Below are 23,558 nucleotides of genomic sequence, written 5' to 3'. Positions count from 1 at the left end.
GGCCAGACAGAGAGCCAGACATTCTTCCCCCAGTCTGACCACACAAGACCCTCTTTAGCCAGTGAACAAGCTTCTACCCTCTTCTGACTCCCAGACTCTCCAGTTTTCCTCCCCTTTATTACAGCTGCCCCTGCAAGCTCAAGCACAAAGGTGCTGAGACTCATTTATTCCTTCTGGTCAGTCATGAACTGTGTGAAGACTGGACTCAGCCAAGAGAGATGCAAGCTCTGGTCTTGTCTTGGTCGTGTAGGGCACCTGGAAAGGTCAGCACTATCTGCACCTGCCACCAATGTGCCATCTCAAGTTTCCTAGATCTGACTTACAATTAACTCTCTACCCATCACTGCACTTCTGCCTTAACTACATCTTACAGAATCACAGAACTATTAAGGTTGGAAAAGACCTTCAAGATCATCAAGTCCAACCTTCAACTTATTACAGTAGCCAAATTTTAATTGGTATTTGAAAATATTTATTTCATCTATGAGGCCAAAACAAGCAATTTCATTCCTTTCAAGTACTGCAATTTCATAATATTGCAGTAATAGGAGAGCTGGGAATGCAGTAAGGAAAACAGCTCTGGCAATACTTTGGACTGAAAGAACGTATTCTGGAAATTTTGAGTGCTCAGACCTATTCCTGAAGTCAAAAATGTTTGAGAGACTCCATACTAATACATTAAATAACTAATGTGTTAACTACTGCATTAAACCATTAAAAATTTGGACTTAGACTAGGCCTTATGGTTGCTATAGTTTCTTGAAAATGTATTCTTAAAGTAATTGTAATGACAGTTACCCACCATTCTTGTGTAATTCTCGTTTTGAGCTCAGGGAGAAGAAACTGCCCATGGAAACAATAGATGGAAGAAATGTTTGAGAAGATGCCCGTTATCACTTCGGATGAAATCCCTGCTTCAGACAACTTAGTGCAAAAAACCTGCAGAAGACGAGACAGCACCAACATTTATTTACCAAAAACAATCCCAGACATGCTGACTTTGGATTGTTGTTTTGCAAAACTGACTGCTTAGAACAGAGCTACGGATTTTGATTTGTGGCAGTCAGTCCTTGGGGTCTTTCAGGAGGTTCACAAAACATAAGCCCACTGTCACTCAGAGTTAGACTTATCAATAAAATTAGGAAAATATGAGCTGCAATTCAAAAAGGACTGAAACAACTGATATGATCAGACATCTCCTATTTGGGAGTGCAAGCTGCAAAGAACATCCAGTCCCTGAAGAGCACTTGCTGCTATTTACATAAATCAAAATAAACCACGTGATTGTTTTGTTTCTCAGCAGGAAAGACTACACAATACTGAACTAAAGGGAAAGACACCCCCCAGATTTCTACGGTCTAGAAACAGTCTCTGCTCATGTAAAACAAACACTGTAAGTCTTCCCTAGAGCTCCCTAGAGTCAGAGGGTAGAGGGCTCTTGAAGTTACAGCTTCTACCAGCATTTCTAGCCAGGTGACAACTTTATTTTTCCTCTTTTTTCCCCATTCCTTTTTAAAAAGCCCTTTGTTAGCAATGTGTCTCATCCTCATTTTTATTTCATTCCTGCACATTCATGTTTTTTTTTTTTCTTTGAGATAATTATAGAAATACCTGAGCTGTGTAGAGTCAACTCAGTATTTATTGGGAAGAAACTTCGGACTCGTCACACCAGTTTTACTTCATCCCCACGTGTAAACATGATGGACAACAATTACAAAACACAGCAGTAAAAACACAGTTCACTCTAAGCAAGGGGCTGACCCCTGTGGTCTGATTTTAGTAAGACTCCAACCTCTTGCACATCAAAGAGCAATCACAGATTTCATCGTTTCTCAGTGTCTCCAGCGTCCCTGTGATTTCGTCTCCCCATAAGCCCAGGGAGGAACCAAATGCTGATGGTGTCTGTATCTTAAACTGCTGCTGCTTTCCCATTCCCCTTTCTGCCATCCTAATCCTCTGGTTTGACAGCAAACATCACTGCTGCTCACTGAAAAGAAAGGCGAGCTAATTCAAAAGGGAATTACCTGGTCCAAGAGATGGAGTCTTTTCACGTACGCTTCTTCCGTGTGCAGCAGCTCACTGGCAATGTTGAACAGTTTTTGGGGCTCTGTACACTGAAAAACAAATCACAAATTACAATCAAGTTACACGTTACAATCCATCTGCACCTACACCCCTAAGTTTCATCAACTGTTCTCTTTTCCATTTTGTCAGTGGCCAAAATCCTTGCCAGCAGAGGGGCCTGGAGTGAAGGAGGTTAACACACTTCAGAATCTGCTCTGTGTCCCTCATCAAAGGATCACTTTGCTCCAGAGATATTTTTAAAGCTATTTTCTGAAAGAGCAATTAGTAATGCAGTCAGTGGCTGGTCAGGACATCACTTGAGTTCATTACGGTTTTATAAAAAGAACCAGAAACATCCTCTAAAAACCTGGAAATAAGTCTAGCCTATTTGGAAAATAAGGCACTGGACTGTAAATCAACTGTTCTCCTTTTTGGACTCAGGTCCTTTAGCTGAAAAGAAAACAACTAGAAACCAGACTGTTTGGCCAGATTTCTCCTCTGGCCAGCACAGCATTACTCTCTATGGCATATTTCTAAGATTTTTGTGCAGCTTTAAACACAGGCCAATTCCCTGGAAAGAATTTTCGGCACTGTAACCCAAATCGCTCAGTGAAGTCTTTCATTAAGCTCATTTAAAAATATAAAATGAGAAAGGACTACTTAAAAACCCTAAATACAGTTACAAAGCACTGACTTTAGCCAAAAGCTACACAGACCCTTTGCTCTCTAAGTGCTTAAAAATATTTGAATTATTAGAATGCAGGCGTTAGCTGTCCAACACTCTTTTTAAGGGTTTAAATGCCATGCTTACATATAACCAAACCAGTCCAGAACGGAGGGTTGGCTGGTTTGTGTTCAGGAATACAAACATGGAAAACAGGCAGCGATGACGATCAAATGTAGGGAAATTGTACTGGGCTGGATCCGGAAAAAAAGAAGAGAACTGAGATGAAGGTAGGAGGTGTATAAACGATTCAGGGAACAGAGAGCACCAACTGGGTGCAATTAATCACTGTTTCCACGGGAAAACTGGAGGGCATCAAATAAAATCATCGAGGTGCTGCTTCAGGAGCTGCTTCCCCAAGCGACACAACGCTGCTGGGGGTCACCTTCACACAGGTTCACAAAAGGAACGGACAAATCCACGGCGGAAAAATCCAGCTGCAGTCTATTAAACACACGGGGCTGTTTCCTGTTCAGGAGGCACCTGGGCCCCTCACCAGCAGCAGTGCTCCATCCCAAATGCCTGTCTCTGCTGCTTGCATTTGGGGCAGGGATTTCTAGACATATCACCATCAGATCGTTAGAAAATATTAAATAAATACCCTCTTTAAGCTTCTTCAACATCACCGTATTTTGTTTCCAAACAAAGCTGACAAGAAAATTTTAAATACCCACCCCAAACACACATTTAGGCAAACTGCAGTACAAGCAAAAGACCTCAAAGGCTTTCCAAAGCAAGCCATGAACTCAAACAAACCAGACCCATAGCTATCCCACGGGGAGGATGAAGCAGCACGAAGCACCCACAGCTCCACAATATAAGTATTATTCGAAGGAAAGTGAATAGCTTTTCTGCATTTGAAGCAGCATCAGGCTCCTTTTGAAGCAATTCCTCTCCTTCCAGGCATGAATCTGGAGATAGGCAACCATGCCATGAGTGAAGTTTCCACACAGGCTCTGTCTGCCACGCTACTGAAATATTTCAAGTCGACTCAAATACTCTTTTAAGCTATTTTAACATGGTACACAACATCCTGCTCTGTTCGTTCACGTGATATGTGTTAATGTTTAGGGGAGAAGAAAAAAAATCACAGCACAGTGAAGTTCTGAACTTGTTACAAGCAAGTACATTTTATTACAGCTTACACAGAAGTGCACTGCTGGCCAGTCAAAACCAGTAACTATGAGGATCTCCCACCGAGAAAGAATTTTTCTGCCAGTTTTGCTGGGCACAGAGGAGCACGCAGATGAGAGGTGGCACGCCAGCCACCAAGAGCATCCTTCGCCTTGTCTGAGTTCAGAACTCGAAGAATGTTTATTTCCAACAAAATAAGTTTGTACTCAGAAGTAAATCTTTACATAGCACAGGCGCTTTTTAACCTCCTGACCTTCACCATCTGCAATTCAGTTTATATTTCAAAAAAACTTGCTGACATCTGCTTAAATACCAAACAAGGGCTGAACAGATCCTCAGCTTGAGCTCAGTTTTACAGTGTGACTCTATCTTCAGTTGCTATCTCTGCTAGAGGCAGATAGGCACATTTTTCAGACTGATTTGCAACATATTTGCCTTTCAATGGACATAACATTTTAAATGAAACTGTAGATTAATTAAATGTGAGGCAGTCCCATTCTTCTAACCTCATCTTGTGCCGTGGCAGGATAGCTTTAATAAAGCCTGAGCCATCATTCAAGTTCACTAGGAACAAGATATTTCATGGTCCATGTTTCTCAAGGAGAAGTAAAACAAGTTTGCAAACCCAGATGTGGACTGTATTATGCTCTGCCCCGTGCTCTTGTGGCACAGCCACAGCACGCTTGGGCCAGAACCCTACACCTACTGAAGAGGCTGGATGGAACAGACTGGCTGCAGGGGTGACAAGAAAGATCATTAAAAGGAGGAGGGAGGTGCCGACTCTACACCTGAAGCAGCATGATGCTCTTTCACTTCTTGTGGAAGATTAGAAAATTCATTCCCAGCTGTAACTGTCCAACAAAACATTTTAAAGTAAAAGAAAACACCAGCCTGAAAACAAACAGAACCAGATTCTCATGAATGTCAGATGCACACCTGGGGCTGCATCTGCACCTCAAACACCCCAGTCACAGGCACAGACTGGCAGAGGAACTGGTCTGATGTGTGCAGTTAAGTGGACACGGGTGCATCACTGCTTCCTGCCGACCCCCTCGCCCACCCAGCTGAGTGCCCACGCCTATGGCTGGGCCAGGGATCCACAGAGGCAAAGACTGGCCTGGCTGTTACAAAAAGCAAACTGGGAAAATTTAAAGTACATACAAAGTTTAACATGAGAAAACTTGGGCAGTGTCCTGCAGCAACCATTTTTCATACAAACTGGTGTGCGTAACCATATTCGGTCGGCACTTTTGTCACAAGGGGCTCTCAGCAAATCTTGCTGGGATAGAGCCTGGGTTAAAATCATACATGGTTATGCTTTAAAAACCCAGTTTATAGACTCCCTCCTACCCAAAAATGCTGAAAACAATACGGAAAAGTTATCCTATGCTTGGTTGTCTTTGTTACACTGAGATCTCATTTTCCTTAAGATACTTAAAATCAGATGATGATGATAATATATCTGAATTTTCTCAACCAGCATTATGACTAAAACATTGACCTATACACATTTTTTGCAGAATATACACGGAGATAATCTCATCCAAAAGTCTGACTTGCAGCACTGCAGGCCAAATATTACAACACACACCAGACAATGAAATCAGAAGTGAAACTCCAGCCACGTACAGGCAGAATGGAAGCTTGTGTCAGTGAATGCATGAGGCCCACATGGGACTCCATTGTTACTATTTACACAGCAGGAAGCAGGACAGATGGAGACAGCCATTTTTTGGTGATTATGAACGAGCACGTGTTACTTTTAGTGAAAAATACCTAAATAAAAAGCTATGAAGCACTGCTACCCCTCCCAGAAGCGTTACTCAGTGCTCCGAGGCAGTCAGGAGAAGCTTTGGGTATATGACTTTGGAGCACGACAGGCCCTCAGTCTCACTTTCATGTCACTTCTTTTCTTTGTAATCATCAAGGTTAATGTGCATCAGTTCCTGGAGCTCCTGACATTTTCAGAGACATTATCAAAACCAATAAGCTTCCCTTGTTCATTTTCATTTTGATAAAAGATAACTGGAAATCCCTGTAAGTCCCTCCTGAGATTTTAAAACATATTCCAGTAATTTTGTGCTAATAGTGAGCCATGTAAGACTGGTGCAGACTCCCAGAGGAAGCCACATCACACTGCAGAGCTACACTGACTAAATAAAACAATACCGGCCATGTATCAGGCAAGGTTACTTCCTCAGCCGTGGGCTGTGAGAAAGCTCAGGTGGAGGATGGGGAGATATCTGAAGTAGAAAATCATGTTTATTCATGAGCTTCACTTACCCTGATATCCTAGGAGTTACTGAGCCATCATTAAATCACTCTGCAGCTGTACTTCTTATGCATCCTCCTCCAGCTATAGCAACTTGCATATTTAATGGCAGTGCTGGTTACCTCCGTGGTGCAGCTGCAAACCCTGGTACCAGGAGCAGGAAGGGATATGCAGAAAAAAGCACTGGTTCCCAACATAAAGCTTTCTGGAGGAGCTGAGGTCTCCCCAGCTCTCAAGCCAGCAGCTGCTGCCAAATGAACTCTCCTCTCCTCCTTCAAGCAGGGCAGGTTTTCTGGGAAATCACCACGTTTGTCAAGGGTGATGTGAAACTCCAGCCTAAGGATAACCACGGAACAAGACAACTTGCAATCACACCAGCTCTCCTCGCTGGAAGCTATGGCCCCTCACCCCAGTCCTGAATCCTGAGTGCCCCAAATCTGCAACAGAATTGAAGAGGAGAGCAGGAAACGACCTCAAGCTGTGCCAGGGAAGGTTTGGATTGGATATCAGAAAAAAATTTCTTCACTGAAAGGGTGGTCAGGCACTGGCACAGGCTGCCCAGTGAACTGGTGGAGTCACCATCCTGCAAGTGTTCAAAAAACACGTAGATGTGGTGCTTAGGGACAGGGTTCAGTGGTGGGCCTGGCAATGTTAGGGTAATGGTTGGACTTAATGATCTTGGAAGTCTCCTCCAACCTTAATGATGCTGTGATTTTATGTAGATACTTTACACGGGAATTCATTCCACACTTAACACAGGAATTGGCTCCACACGCTGCATCCCCAGAAGAGGGCACAATCCTTACACTGAAGGCTCTCTCAGCCTTCCCCCTCCACGTGGCTGCAAAAACAAGGTGACTTGGTGTAGCTTGCTCAGCCCCAAAACTGCCCTTTGGAAGGGGAAATCAACTCAAAATGCAAGGGAAAATCTGCAGTGCATCACATAAATGCACCTCAGGAAGAAGAGCAATACAAAACACCAAAACAAACCAGTCTTCCTCTAGAGATACCTCTCTCATAAACTCACCAGGCCTGCTCCAGAGAATTACAACCTCAGAACTCTATGTTTTATCAGCATTACTTCATACTACAGGGACATTTAACCAAAGGAACAAGACTTAAAAACAGCCATCGAAGCTTTGATGTCCTACAAAACGTTGGGATTTGTCAGCAAAGCACTTCTTAATCATTCAGTAAAGTGTTCAGCTTGGGGTTGCCACAGTTGGTTTGATACAGCATTGCAAACGGTAAATTTAATTACCAGATTAAAGATCTTTTAATTTAATGCATTTTATTTTCCAGGAGTTGGACCTTGATGATCCTTATGGGTTCCTTCCAACTCAGGAACTGGCCTGTTGCAACTAATAACCAATCTTTAAAATAATATTTCAGTTGCACAGATTATGAATATAAAATAATTAAAGTATGTCACTCTGTGTGTGTGTGTGTGTATATAAACTTGTTGAGCTCTGAGAGACAGAACTTCTTGCACACCACAGACCCACGTGCCATTTTCATCACACTTCTACAGTCACTGGCTGATCCGACCCAGAAACGGCCACATTTCCCAAGGGACAAGCTCTCAACAGACACAAATCCTGATATAGTTGGTGATTTCAGCAGAACCACCTGATCTGCACAAGCTGAGGTGTGGATGCTACACTTCACCAGCTATACTTCACTACTTGCAGGTGCTCATTGTATTCTTTAAAACAGCAAAAATCCAGTATATTAACTTTAGTGTCATGATGGCTGAGGGACAAAAAAAAAAAACCCCAAACTCAAACACCTCCAAATACAAACAGAAAACCTCACCACAAAAAGTGAACATCTTGCAGAGATTTTGCATGATTCTGTTTTCTTTTTCTGGAGAAACTGAATCCATTCTATCAGCACTATTTCTAAAAATAACTGACTTGATAAAAAGATAATCAAAGGAATCTGTCATTAATCTTATACAGCTGCAGTAAATACCCAACAGCCTGGGCTACATTATTCTGGAATCAAAGAAAATCTCTTCTAGCTACAGTTTCCCGAAGAGTCATTTGAGGTAACTACCATCAAAACAACTTCTTCGCCCTCAAGAAGTAGTCACACCAATAAAAGCACAGGGTTGTATAAAAAAATATTATAGATTCTGTGTGAGACGAGATTTCAATCATGCCTGTCCTACTCAGATGCAAGGTCCTGACCCTGCAAGATGGGCGATCCAATTAGCCCCCCAAACATCACAAAACCCCACTGAAAACAACAGGCTCTAACAAGCTGAACCCAGACAAATCCAGACAACAAACACAAGGTGTGAGTCCTGACCTACAAAAGTATTTAAATTTTAACAGCTTACCTCTGGCTGTGAGGGATTCTCCTAAATGAAACCTTTTAAAGCAAGACTGGGAACCTTTCTAGAAGATACTATCTAAGTCAGGAACAAGCTAGGATCTGCATGAAGCAGGAAATAATACTGTCTGTCACGATCCTTTGATGTAAAACCAACCAAACAAATAACCCAAACCATGTATGAAAGTGATCCAAGGGATCTCTCACCAGAGTCAGGTTTCAGAGCACTTAACTAGCAATGAACAAACTCCCTTACCTTGTTTACATCCAAATACTCTAACTTTGGCACTTCTGCTGTCTCTTGCTCCTCGCTGCTTCCTTCATCAATGTCACTGTCCTCATCCTGTGTGGAGTCTCTCTTCTGCTCTGCAGAGGAAGGTTTGGTGCCCTTTTTGTCAGGTTCCATCTCCCCTGGGTTCCCAGCCATGCTGGGTTTCTTCTGCTCTGCCCCTTCTTCGCTGGGGAATGTTTCTCCAGCCACGCTACAAGAAGGACTGTCAATGCCACTGTCTCTGTTGGGAATTTTACTGTTCCCATTCAGTTCCGCAGTTGAGTCTTTACTGCCAAGCTCTCCAGAGGGCTCTTTGCTCCCACTCACAGCAGTACAGTCTTCATGGCTTTTGTTATCACCTATGCTTAGCTCTTTAATTTTCATTATGTCTGTGTTGGTTAGATCCGTGCCGCACGGGACGTCGGGCTCAGCCTCGTCCGGCTCGGCTTTGTCAGTCGCGGAAGAGCCGCTGGAAGCCACTGTGTCACAGTCACACGAGCCTGTCTGCTTGGATGAGTCCAGGCCAGGTTCCATCTTAAGAGCTAAATTTAGCTGGTTTCTTTGAAGAATATGTACAGGTTGCCTGTGGGTGAAGAGAAAGCATCACAGTCATTCATGTTAACACTCAGAGGTTTCATCAGTGCCCTGAAAGAGAGAGAGGGTCTGACTGTGCTTTGATTCAGGTTGTATTTCTTGCATCCCAGTGACAACCCCAGCAGGGCAAGTGCGTGCACATGGCAATAATAACCATCACCCAACATCATCTAACAAAAACACACCGCCCCAGCCCTAAGTTCTACTGAAATGGCTCCACCAGAATCCCGGGCCTTTAGTGCTCTCCATGTAGCCTTGAAGAACAGCCTGGTTTGAGGGTTTGGGGAGGGAGGAATCATCCTTTAAAAGAAGCATTTGGTTGTGGGCTCGTTTAAACAGGAACTCTCATTCTTTAGCAGAACCAAATCTTTGGGGCAAGGTATTTTCTGCCAGAGAGGATGTACTGAAGCTCGAGAAGGCACTACTTTTTCTCTTTGAAAGACACCAGGTTCACTCACACGCTCCAAGGCACAGTATGGTGCCCCTGTTTCTATCTCTCTCTTTATGAAAACGAAAAACAAAATTACTTAGTTCCATCAGGCAGGTTTGGTCTTAAAAGAAAGTTTTCACATGTTTGTAAACTGAGCTGGTTTTACAGCCAAATACGTATATTTTACCCAATTTAGTGTCACTCATATACAGTGTTTCAGAGGAAATACTGTTCTACATGACATTGTTTCACAGTACACTGCAATTCAGCCTCCAAGAAGCAAGATCTGATGTATATTGAATCTCAGACAGAAAATTCGATTATTTTATATTGCAATAATCAAGTCCCTATGATACAATCCCCACATCAAGCCAACTTACAGAAAGCAGACTCTGGGCCACTTGTCTCTGGTACAACCTTCCCAAATTCAGCAGGTCTCAAGCTCCTTAAGCACAACTGTACGTTACAAACTAAAACTCGCTGAAATACAGCTTTTATCAAAAAGACACTCCATCCTCAGTGAAGTTTTGCACTTCCAGTAGAAAACATCCCAAGAGGACTTTCTGTGTGACCGCTACAGTTAATGTTTTCTACTGTTATACACTAAGTTAAAAATGCAGAAAAGGGAGATGAGAGCAGATCTCGCAAAGCCGTATTTACCTAATGCTTTCAAATTTCTCAATGAGCGTGTTGACTCCTGCTGATATTGGTATTTCGTCCTCTCCGGGTGCTAAGCTCTTTGATGACTTGGGATCAGCTGGCAAAGGCCGAGATGGTGCAGGAGGAATTCTTTCTTGCCCAGGTTTGAGATGGACAGGCTTAGGAGGTACTAATAAAAGAGAAGGGAAAAAACAGGAGGATAAATCTCCATCTTCTTTATCCTAAACTGGGAACAAAATCCAGACCGAGGGGAATGCATTCTTCCATCATTCTCCATAAACTGCAAGGGTGCAGTCCTGAAGTATTGCTTACACCAAAGCAAGCTGCTAAGTAAAGCTGGTGGGCTTCTACCTTGTGTTTCTACAGCGTGCAAATAAACCAAGGCGCTCGCAGAGCTGCACAGCTTCCTCGTTACCAAACAGGATGCACAGCTTACGTTTCGTGTTCACAAGTCTGCTCACCATCTCAGTCACACCAATGAGCTTCCCCTCCCATGACTTCTCAAAATTCAGGCACTCTGTTAAATCTCTTATATTGTGAAAGCAAATGGGGGCTTTGGGGGGAATGACAACTCAAAACAAACAACCAAAACCCAATCCCACCGTGGATTTCAGTGCCTTGTGTTTGCTTGGTCAAAAACCGCACAGGCAGAACACAATGGCTTTTCTTCCTCCCCTTCTGCCTTCCCCCTCTCTTCTGTGGTGTAGCGTCTTCACAAATTTCCTTCCTCTTTTGACTCTACGTTGAGTTGCATATGATATAAATAAAACACGCGTTGTAAGAATACACACGTTCTGCCTCAGGACTCACAGGGAAGCCAAGGTACAAAGTTTAACACAAAATTTCAAAAAAATGGCATTAAAATGTAATGTCAATTTAAAAAATTTATCCAGACCTTCCGTTGATTGCAGAGTAAATGGTTTATCATACACAAGCAGTAACCCATGGCAACAGGTTCCCATGCTGTCACAGTTTCATACAGGGAAAGCAACTCCCATAGGCAGAGCTGACACTCAAAGGCAGGAAAACTGGCCGTGGGATTGCTCCCAAAGCACACCCTGCTTGGAGTAGCACTGCCAAGTGTCCCCTCCAGTCTTGAGTATCCAGAGTCGATACATTAAATGAGGAAACTCTACCTATGTGTTTTATTAAAAAACATTTTTGAGAACAATTTCTTCCAGGCATTTCCAACTTTTAAATGGTCCATGCAGCACATGGGATCAGCACTGTAATGAAGTTTGAGGCAGCAACTGTTCTGAATGTAATTTCAAGGTTACTTGCTTTAGGAGACTAAATGGAGGCATATGCACCTGAAAAGCTAATTCTTGTTGTCCTTACCTTCCAGAAGGCTCTGCATCTGTTCTAAGCTCCACATCAGCCCAGATGGCCACCCTGCTCCAGTGGATGGGGAGCTGCCATAGCAGTCCATAAACAGTCATCTGAGGTCAGTGATGAAGGGATGTTAAAGCATTATGGAGCTATGAGTGTAGGTCAGATTATAAACTCCCTACGTTACTGAGTTTATTTCAGCACGAAAGAAAAAAATCGAATGGAAGAATTTGAGCTTTAAGGGGACACTTCCTATAAGAGGACTGATTTGATCAGTCTCCAAAAATATCTAAAATTCTTATCTTCAAATAAAGATGTCATAGTCCAATTCTGAAGAGACCTCCACAAACCCTATCTTACACAGGAATAACAGGGAAGAAGGAAAAGAAAATCCTCTTGCATATAAACAGGATGGTTGAGCTCTAGGTTTTGCTCACCAGGTTTTCGTGTGCATACCATGTGACCAGTGAGTGTCTGGCCATGTTTCTCCTTGTAAAAACAAAAGACAACCCAAAAACAAGTATCCATGCCCATGAAGCCAGAAAAGGAAAGCTCTGGGCTCCTTGCAGAAGGTGCACAGTGTAGCAGGCAGACAGGTCAGAACCTCCCCCACATACTGCATCAGGTCCTTCAGAGCTGGCCCTGGTCCACAGCACCCAAAGGTTCTACACTAATACCAAAGCCTTTACACTGGGTGTCACTGCTGTCCATGTAAACCACTTGATGCCTTTCCTGTTAGTGGATCCACCTGAATCACCTGAGACAACACACTCTGCACTGAATCAAAAGGAAGGAGGAAAACACTTTTGTTAATTCTGAATTTTTACCTCCTGAAGTAATGTTGAGAAATGGAGACATAAGGATGGAGGCAAAGCCACTGACCCTACCAAGGACTACTTACCAAGGCAAGTTTCAACCAAAGCAGACATGGTTCAAGACCAAGTGCACCTGGGTTGGGGCAATCCCAAATACAGACTGAGTGGAGAACATTTCGAGACCAGCCCTGGGGAGAAGCAATGAGGTGCTGTTTGTCAAGATGCTCAACATGCCCAGGCCGTGTGTGCTGGCACTCAGAAAGCCCTGTGTCCTGGCTCATCCCACAGCGTGGGCAGAGGTGAGGGGCAGGGGGAATCTCCCCCTCTGCTCCATTCTGGTGAGACCCCACCTGCAGAGCTGCCTCCAGCTCTGGGGTCCCCAGCACAAAGAAGACACTGACCTGTTGCAACAAGTCCAAGGGAAGCCATAAAGATGCTCCAAGAGCTGGAGCCACTCTGCTCTGGAGACAGGCTGGGAAGAGCTGGGGGTGTTCACCTGGAGAACAGAAGGCTCTGGGGAGACCTTAGAACTCCTTCCAGTGTCTAAAGGGGCTCCAAGAGAGCTGGAGAAGGATCAAGGGCATGGAGTGAAAGGACAAGGGGCAATGGCTTCCCACTGCCAGAGAACAGGGTTAGGTGGGATACTAAGAATTAATTCTTGGCTGTGAGGGTGGTGAGGCCCTGGCACAGGTTGCCCAGAGAAGCTGTGGTTTCCCTATCCCTGGAAATGTTCAAGACCAGGTTGAACGATGCTTGGAGCAACCTGGGCTAGTGGGAGGTGTCCCTGCCCATGGCAGGGGAGCGAGATGAGCTCTAAGGCCCTTTTCCATTCCCATTCTGTGAGTCTCTGATTCTAATTAAAGCTAGAAGTTTGCTGCATGGAAGAGATACCAGCATTACAAAGCATTTTCAGGTGCTCCCTGAAGGCTGAAGCCACATGCTGGAATGCTATTTCCCCACTCCTCCTTCTCCTGAACAGCAACCCGGCTCTTTGGAGGAGGCAGAACCCAACCCACAAAATCTTGGTTGCAGAAGGAACAAGTGAAATAACGAGGAGCAGCAGGACAGAATCAGAAAACTCAAAGGCAAGGTTTAAATAAGTGGGAGAAGGTATAGCCCAGGCTTGGCCCTGGGTCTGTAAACCAGCTGGGAATACGGGGCCCTTCCCTCACTGAAAAATGAGCATCTCAGCCTTCGCATTATTTCATCTCCCCTGGCCATGAGTTCCTCTCTCACAAGCACCTTCTCTACAGTAAAGCAAACACTCAACACGCACTTATTAGTGACTGGATGGAGACATTCCCAGCCACCATCCCAGCCTGGGGGCTGTCTGGGGGGCTGTCCTGACTTGCTGAGAAAGCTGGGAGGACCTAATAAAGAAAAAATCTAGTGGTGTGAGTCACACTGGAAGATTTACTTACTTTAGTTAAGGTCCTGGACAAGAAGAGATCTAAAAATATACAGATGCTGAAGGAGATTATGGAGGGTTAACCCCTGGGGAGCAAATACACTCAAAGGAAGAATAAATGGCCCAAAAGCACAGGCTTGGGTGGAGGTAGAGAGCTGCTTCTGGAGCCTCAGGTGGTGATGCCAGCACATCACACCCGACAAATCAACAAGAAACAGGCCTTAGTGAGGCAGCCACGTGGCTCTAGGGAGAAAGCCATGGGAAGAAAGGATCTTGCATAAAAATACCTACAGAAAACTAAAGATTTATTGTCTGCACCACACTGTCACAACTGCTTTCTGTGGATATGGCCACCAAGAAAAAGAAAGGATGTCATACATTAAAAACATCAACTTCAAGAGAGTAATTTCAAAGAAACTTTTGGGTTTTTTTTTAATAAATGTTGATGTTTTCATTTTCCTGGAGAGGAAGTATTGAACTATTACTTATATATGAAGTATTGTATAGTTAGTATTCTCCTTTCTTTTCTGTGTATCAAACCCATAGAGTAACAGAAGATCAATGACAAGGGAGAAAAGCCATTTCAAATTTACAAAGCAAATAAAAGTGAAGACAAAAAAACCCTGTACTATCTTCCCTTGCAACGTATCCTATGTATTGTTCTCTCCTGTCACACATAAGCTAATTGAAGATACTTTTAAAAAGCAGTTTTATTATAAAGGAATAATAATGAAATATATAAAATAATAAGAAATAACAAAATCATTATTTAAAATTCAAGGCAAAGAAGTGTCTTTCAGGAGGATGGCTGGCACATCCATAATCAGGACTTGTCACCTGGATTTGTAGCTTTGGCTAAGCTGGCTCATCCTGGTTTTTAAGTGTTGGATGCTACACAACAGTCTCAGGGGAATTTTCACAGGGACTCCTTCCCTGGACTATTTTTACAGTGACATCAAGAAGCCCAGAAAAATGAGTTCTGTCAAAAAAAGTAACAGCAAGAGTAACCAGTCAAGAAAGCATTTTACCTTTGGGTGTTTATTTCACCTCTTTAACAATTTCCATCCTTTTCCACCCTTATGAGACAGTAGATACACTGACTTCTGTTCTGAGCTTAAGGCTGTAATGGCAGAGAGAGCTTGGGGGTGTGTGAGCAGCAGAGAGAAGCAGTGGTACCTGTCTTGGTGATGGAAATAAATCATATTCATCTACTTAGGTAAGTTTTAAGCATAAATTGAATCAAGCCAAGTAGGCTCCCTCCAACTTTTCTGAAATTCTCACATATAAAAAACTCATTTCTTCCTCAGTGACTGGAAATCAGTGCCACGAGTACAACAGCAAAGTATCTGCACCAGCTGACTTCATTCTAGCTCTTACTGAACAGACACTTATGCCTTTTTATTGTCAGCATTAACAACATTCATGGAACACCCACTAATTAAACCTGAACAACCAAGATCTCTGGGTGAAAGCTTCATAAAGGCACAGACCTTGTGGGATATTTAAAGTGTGAACCAGTATATTAATTTATTGTTTAAGATCTACTTCCAGAAGCAGAAAATACAGTCCTTTCTTTGTTGTTGTTCAAGGCTGAACTGCTTTTGTACAGACATTTGAATTGGGAGGGGGTGATGGTGCAGCAGCTCAGTGTGTACAACACCAAAAGGTCATTTTTTTCACATGACAATGACCATCTATCACATGGATACATATCTTAAAAAAGTTCTGGTTTATGAGCTTAGTATCTTCTTCAGGCTCACCTTCCTTTGCTCCTAACACCCCTATGGTATTTGCATCCCCAATTCCTTTGAGGCAAGCACCCATTACATACGTAAGAGTAATTAATTCTACAAAGCAGGAAGTGTGATAGCAGGACACTTGGCAAACTGACATCATAAAGACAGACCCCATGTCATTTCACTAATGGAGAAACATGGAAACAATTCATCCTCTTTCAAGAAATGTACTGAAGTCTTCTTTTGGTTTTTTTTTTCCCCAGAAGCCTGAGGAGACTAGAAGAGCAGCTGGAGACCAGCTGGATCACACTTCTTCCTGGCTCCTCTTCCACCCTACTTTGGGATTGCCACCTATTTGAGTATGAGCTGGCAGGCCTGTGGAAGTGCCACAGCCCACATGTGACTGGTTTAGCTTCTATTTCTCATTTTTAAAATACATTCGTTTCATTTAGGCATTTCCCGCTGCCATGCAATAAATGGAAACCAGACTAGCTTTAGACAATTAGCTATTATTACCTAAAACACTTTTCAAAAAAATTTATTCAAAATGTAAACCATATTGCTAAATTCAGCTTGCACTTCACAGCTGCATAACAACAGTACACAAAATATAAAATGACAAGTTAAGTAATTGGTTATTGCTGAATCAATTTCTTCTTGAGGGCCTCCCTAAGTGGTTATCTAACACTGGGAAAAAATGAACATAATAAAACCCTATCAAGCTATAGATTAGAACATAAAAGTAACTATTTCGCCGGGACTCAAATTAAAACAATAATTTTAAAATATTACACTTTCCATGCCATAGGAGCTTGTACAGCTTCTAGAAGGCCAAAGCCACTTGCCTTGGGGTTTCTGCAGAGGATGCATTTTGGCCAGTGGACTTTTGGTTTTGGGCTTCCTTCCAGCCTGATGGAGACATTGTGCCGAGCTGACGTGCTGCAGTTCCCCGCATGCTTCCAACACAGGACTGGAGTCAATGTGACATTTGATTTGAAAAGGAGAACAAGGGCAACCTGGGGGGAAGAGAGGAGGGAGAAAAGTCAATATTTATTTTGTTCTGTTAATCCTGAAGAAAATTTGTGCTACTTCTAGAAGCATATCACTCACCCAAGTTCTTGAGGAAGGGGAGGGGAGTAGGAGAGGGGTGAGCCATTCACTCACAAGTTATTACAACCAATATATCCAGCCTTAATAATCCTGTCAAACTGACTGACTGGTAAGACAGGTGGAATTTCGGTCATGTTGTCTTTAATTAATGATTTACTTCTTTATTACGGACACCCGAAATAAAAGAGCAAATACAAAAGATAAAAAACATTTCAAAAGGATTTCTCCAAACAGAAATACAAGTGCTGCAGCACAGAACATTGTTTCACTTGGTAAGATAAACCTAAATTAGGGTGATTCAGAAATGTGTTCCGCATAGTGGGAATGGTACAAGTGCCATTCCTTCAGATTTAATCACTCAAGCTGCATTTAACCCCTATTTATTACTCCTCTGTACATAAAATATTAACATTCCTTCCAAAGGCTCTGGTCTAGAAGATGCTGTTAAGATATGATTCAGTGGGAACGCAGAGAAAGAAATGATTAATGTGATTGTTTGTCTTTAATTTATCATTCTTGATTCGCTTCTGTGGGGACTGGGGAAGCAAACCCAGATATCGGCTTTCATGGAGTGGAGACTGCAGCTTTTGATCTGGGTTTTTTTGGACTTGTGGCAAGCCTACAGCTACACAAAACCCCCGTGTCAGCTTTACCGGTGTGCCACCAGAAGGTTAAAAAAGAGTTTTAAAAAGGACTGTGGTTTAAAATTGCTGAATACAAACACATGAATATCTATGCTTCCGGCAATGCTGAGAAGCGGAAAATGTATCAAATTTAGAAATTTGAAAGTGAATGCACTAAAAAAGGGCAAGGAAAACATGGCAAACATTCTTTCCATACCCTCGTTTAAAGTGGGCTTGCTGAATTTACCAGCATCTTGCTGGAGTGCGAGGTGACCTGCATCAGGTAGAAAGGATTCATATAAAAGTGAAAAAACAGTGTTTGCCTTCCTGTGATGTCTTCAAGAACATGGATTTAGCTTCAAAAATGCAACCTACTCTTGGCCAGATTCCTATTAAGATCAAACACCTGAAACGAAAAGCCCCTCCATCCACATCAACTAAATTATTCTGGGCTTGCACTAACGGTATTAAACAGGATGTGACTTTTTGAGTAAATCCACTGGAATCTGAGCTGTGCAGACTCTTGGGAAGATTAGCTGAGAGCTGCCCTCAAAATGCAGAAACTTCCACATACGTATTTTTTTTAAAAAAGGGCATAAAATATTAAAGCAAATTTTGTTGTAAAAAATAGATTCAGATGACACAAACCTACTTACTGATCTCTACCACCCAAATATACAACCCCTGAATTCCCCGTGTATGGCTGCCAGTTGTTGCTGTTGAAGCTTCATTAGCACTTCTACCACAAAACCTGCTTTTCAGCAGATTTGAGACCAGCTATTAAAACATCCTTCCAGCTGAAAACAGGAAATTATAAGTACTAGGTTCTATTCACATATAATTTCACTTATCAGGAAAATTCAGCGAAAGTACAGTAGATTATTAGAGCAGATCAACAGATTATTGCAAACACATCATCACAGAAAGAGTTTACACAGATGCCTCAGCTCTGGGGACCGAAAGTTCCCTGTGACAGCAGCAGTGTCACCACAGGCTAGCTTTTTAGGGGAAGGACTAGGACTTCTTCCTTATTAACAGTTGCTCAGCACAGCCAGAAATTAAAATAGTGCACAACTGAACATCCTAGGCCAAGCCAAGCTACTCCATGCTGACTTAGGATAAGGTACCAGTCGCCCTAAGCATTCCTCATTCTTCTTCAACCACTGCCACAAAAAAGGACTGTCCCGTTGGTATGATTTTGTCAAGTTTCAAAAGGAATTAAAATCCAGTTCCTTTTTCTTTTCTACTGAGATTCACTGCCGTGAAAGCAGGTCTGACCACCTTACTTTTCACTGTAAACAAGAGCCAGTGGCTACTCACTTGCCTTCAAGTGTGTGGCACCATCATACACCTCTTAGGTCTGGGCTAAAAGCTCTTAAGACCTACTCATGGTACTGCAAAGTAGAGTGCTTTGATCCTTTTTTTATAAATTCATAGACAAGTTTTTCTCTGCTACTGCAAGATCCTATCAAGCAACCATGGCACAAGATCTTCCACTGGTAATTACTCAACAAACACATCCATCTTGCTCAAAATTTGGCTCTGAAAGCTCTAGGACTCATGCTCAGAGGCATTTGCAGAGTAAATACTTTGTGAAGCCTTATGTTACCTCCCATTAAACAAGAGCATCCAAAAAGCAGTGGGCACACAGCAGAAAATAAAGCTGATTAGTAGCAGAAGAGGAACCTAGAAAGCCACAAGTGCCTTAAAACCTAAATGTAGTGCTGGCCCTAAATCAAGAAAAATATGCAGGGGTGAAGCCAGAGAAGTGGCTTTCATTCTTTTTTATTTAATTTAAGCCAACTGGTTCTCCCTCTTTGTCTCTGATGTGGACCCTAAGGGCTGCTTTCTGCACACAAGTCAAAAATCCACTTTCCTTACATATTTTTTCAAGTGTTATAAAATTATTTGTGAAAACAAGATTCACTGGATTATTTCACATGGAATTTTCTGAAAGTAAAACCTACTGTCTACCAAGCACACTCCAGGGTGCTCCTGGAAATGGGAAACAAGAGGGACAACATAAATAAGGACCCAGGCACAGCCCAGGTAACCACTCCCAAGATGTCTGTGGTTCTGCCAGGTGCTTCCAGAAGTGAGAGCAGGTGATGGGCCCCCATCGCCTGCTCTCTTGCACCCATCAAACCCGCAGGATCCAAACCAGAACTGCCTCCTCTTTGACCTCTGGTCCAGCCTTGGATGGGGCAAACTCTTCCTAGACCGGTGTCCTGGTTCTGACCAGGACAGGGTTAATTTTTGCAGTAGCCAGGAGGGGCATGGCCAGGACCTGGAGGTTTTTCTATAACCCTCAGGCCATACCAGGGGGAAGGGGTCCCTTCCAGTCCATGGTATTGTTTTTTGCTCAAGGACCTGGGTGCACTTGGTGGGTAATGCAGAGGGAGAGGGAAACACGATGTGCACCTCAAGGGGATGTGATTTTGGGTGACAACAGTCTGTAATGTTGCTGAATCACACTGCCACTGTGTGCCATAACTGCCATGGACAATGAGGATGGACTCCTCCAGATACACCTGAGCTCCTCATGCAGCCTGCCACCACCTGACAGACAGCACACCAGCCCTCCTGCCCTGGAAGACAGCTAGGATGGGTAGAACCCACAGCCATGGACTAAATGAACTCAACAGGTATTCTGGAAGGGCAGCCATTGACTGTGGAAATGACATGACGAAGACGGTATGGAATAGCGGGTGGATAATGTCCTTGTTCCAGCCAGGATAGGGTTAATTTTTGCAGTAGCCAGGAGGGGCATGGCCTGGACCCTGAGGTTATTCTAGACTACCTCATGTCACAGCTGGGGGTGGGGAGGATGGTCCCTCCCAGTCTGGGTGGGGTGTGAGGGGGTCCAGGTTTTGCCGGTATGTGAATCATTCTCCATTCTTGTACCCCCTGTCATTAATATAGTTGCTGTTACTGTTTGTTTCCAAACCTCATTGCTGTTTCCAGTAAGTTGTTCTTATCTCAACCCCTGATCTTCACCTTTTTGTCTCCAGTTCTCTCTCCAGCCCACCACAGGGGAGGGGGAGTGAGTGTGTTTGGAGTGTTTCAGTGGGAACACTGAATTGGGGAATACCACGCTTAAGCCATGACAACCAGATTAGCTGTAAGTGCCACAGAAGCATTTGGGAAGTGTAGTGGTATGTGCAAACTGATGAAAAAATGGTCATTTGTATCCAAACCTTATGAAAGGTTTTTCCCAGAGAGCCTGGCTGACACTGACTTCACATCTTATCCCTGATGACCTGTGACAGCTCAAGGCAGAATCATACCTGTCTGGAGGCACCTCCCAGGCACCCACAACAGGCACCACTCCAAAAACCTGAGCATGCACTTCCAAACTCATAAAATCCTGCAGTAAGACTCAGCTTTGATCTGCACGGTCCTTGTGCTTCTAACCTCAAGTACTTCATGGTTGGCTTGTGATTCTGCTCACATGAACGATGCTGCCTGCTCACAATTCCTCTGTTCAAAACCAATCCAAGCAAGAAAGGACACAGATGATGCTTTCCAGAGGTAAATTTTTGCATTATATTAATAAAATAATAGGTATTTAAGGCTCCTACTAAAGTAAAACCTAAATAAAACTTCTGAAATGCCTCAGTTGAGGTACAATTTGTATTTTCACTAATAACATCAATCTTTCTGACAGAATTCAAAGCCACCAGGAATTTCATGGCACTGAGAACTTTCTCAAGTGTCTCCTGTTATCCTCACTGTTTGCACCCAGAGGAAAGCCTGTATTTTCAAAAAATTGCTCTTAGAGGCTGTCACAAACTTGAAGGCTACGATATAATTTTCTATTAGACTAAGATAAAACACAAGGATTTTGGGTGCTCCACTGAGTGAAGTAATAAAGAGACCAGTTGAACCCAAATGAACTCCAGTTCCCAGGCTTTCCTCCCACCACAAAAGCCAGTTTCAGATCTTGGACTTGGCACCCAGTCCCCATGCAGCTCTATTCAAAAATAATCCCTGTTTAAAATAAAATATCTTGAAGGTCTGCGATAGCAGCAAGACCCTGAAATGTTGTGACAATCTCCTGGTTTGGCACACCCTATATTTGCTGATCCATGGGATTTCTCCAGCCTTCTTTTAGAAGAAGAGATTTTGCAGCATTCCACTGAAACAAAGCAAGCCTACAATTAGTTCTTTGGCTGTTTCACACCTTGCCCTACGCTGGACTAGCTCCCAACCCTCTCCTGCTGCTCAGCAAGGAGCAAAGCCTTTCCCACTCTGCCACCAGGTACACCCTTCTCCTTCCTCTTATGCTGCTTCATTAACTCCAGCATTTTCCTTGAACCCCCCTCTTCTTCCTGCCCACGGCCCAGCAGAGCCCCTGTCAGGGATGTGAGTGCTGCACACATTCCCTGCTATAAAACCCAGCTCGATGACACTGACCACAATGAGTTCACGTTTTTCTGGCATTCCAAGACATCAAATTCAGCAAAAAGAGCGACGGCAAAGTTATCACCACGAGCTTTCAGAAACAGATGCAATCAAAGCAAACACTACATTCAAAAGCAAGCAAGAATCCGGCATGGACCGCAACTCCCCCCCAGAACAGAGGCGTATCACTTACTTCTGCTTGACCAGAGACCCCCACGCTCTTTTCTTACTCACTCAAGCTGTGAGACAACCAAAAAGCAGGGAGAAGAGTTCCTGTTGCAGCTCTCATTTTGTGGGTTAAATGCCATGCTCACAGGAACTGACCTCCCTCCCCCAGCTCACTTCCGACCACCGCTGCGGTTGGTGACTCAAAGCATGTAAATGTGGCAAACGCCCGTGGAGGAGCTGCACTCAGCACAAGTCACAGGAGACTGCTGCTGGGTCTGAGTTTCAAACCATCTGAAAGGCAATACGGAGGATGTGGATGGTTTAGGACCCTGACTCTTTCTGAAGTAGAAAAGAGAAAGCTAGATCATGGAATCATAGATTCCCAGCATGGTTCAGACTGGAAAGGACCTTACATACCATCTTGCTCCAACTCCGCTGCTGTGGGCAGGGACACCTTCTACTAGCCCAGGTTGCTCCAAACCCCATCTGATCTGGCCTTGAACACTTCCAGGGATAGGGAATTCACAGCTTCTCTGGGCAACCTGGGCAAGGGCCTCACTACCCTCACAGGCAAGACTTTCTTCCTACCATCCAATCAAGACCTACCCTCTTCTAGTTTGAAGCCATTCCCCTTTGTTCTGTCATTACATACCCTTCTAAAAAAATCCCTCTCCAGCTCTCTTGTAGGCCTCCTTCATCTCTTTAAAGGGTTTTTTTGCTTAGATACAGCTTGATGTTAATGCACGAACAGTCAGTGACAGCAGTGACATGTCATAGCAACAAAAAAAAACCCCAGTTCTCGGCACTCAAACTCTCAGACTGCTTCACAGTCCCCCTGGGAAATGAGGGGCCTCAAAAGTGACAACAAATATAATTCAGCCATCATGGGATGGAGTGGTTAAAAGATTTCCATCAAAAGTCTTGAAAGTATTTGATGCTCCTTCTTCCCCTCTCCTGCTCTCCCATCAGAATCCTGCACGGGAAATGATGAAGGAAGAAGCAAAACGTAAAACTTTGAATGAATGCTGCATTTCAGGGCAGGCTGCATTCCCAGGAGCCACAAAGGGGCTGCTGCTTCGGGTTATTATGGGAAAAACACAATGCTGGGATTTGGGATTTGGTGTACTTTTATCCTGTTCTGACTAATTTTAAATGCCTTAGGTGAGGATCCTTCCTTTAACAGATGTTTCTATAACATCTCAGGGGTCACTACAGAACATCACTGTCATAGTATCTTCCATAAACCTGCATCAAGATTTCCCACCTTTATCCTCATCAGATTCTCCAAAAGCATATTCCTGCAAGCTAATCCAAATCCAGGCTGTGCTTCACCACCACTGGCACACACCTTACATCTCTCATCATTTGAGTCACAACAGGCAAAGGAGTTTCAAGCTCTGACTTCTGTTCTTCTTGAATAGGTTTTTTCATACAATCAGTAAAAAACTGCTTTGCACACTCATTTCAGTGCAGTCTGTC

The 23,558-nt window shown here is 43.5% G+C and overlaps 1 protein-coding gene across 9 annotated transcripts in view; it reads right to left on the bottom strand.

The window, feature by feature from the left end:
* Window positions 1-23,558, bottom strand: part of FGD3 (FYVE, RhoGEF and PH domain containing 3) — a 108,671-nt gene that overhangs the window by 33,671 nt on the left and 51,442 nt on the right. For all 9 annotated transcript variants that reach the window (XR_003542834.2, XM_039385768.1, XM_027732581.2 and 6 more), the window contains exons 2-6: window positions 16,620-16,790; window positions 10,487-10,655; window positions 8,788-9,385; window positions 2,025-2,114; window positions 803-939 (exon numbers count right to left, since the gene is read on the bottom strand). Coding sequence is in view for 8 of the 9 variants with exons in the window: in XM_039385768.1 (XP_039241702.1) it covers window positions 803-939; window positions 2,025-2,114; window positions 8,788-9,385; window positions 10,487-10,655; window positions 16,620-16,790 (1,165 nt within the window). In the remaining variant the exon portion in view is untranslated. The remainder of the gene's footprint in view (window positions 1-802; window positions 940-2,024; window positions 2,115-8,787; window positions 9,386-10,486; window positions 10,656-16,619; window positions 16,791-23,558) is intronic.

Source organism: Pipra filicauda, unplaced genomic scaffold, assembly GCF_003945595.2.
Source record: "Pipra filicauda isolate LSUMZ 115617 unplaced genomic scaffold, ASM394559v2 scaffold433_size896684_pilon, whole genome shotgun sequence".
Lineage (NCBI taxonomy): Eukaryota > Metazoa > Chordata > Aves > Passeriformes > Pipridae > Pipra > Pipra filicauda.
This window is presented reverse-complemented; position numbering and strand designations above follow the sequence as displayed.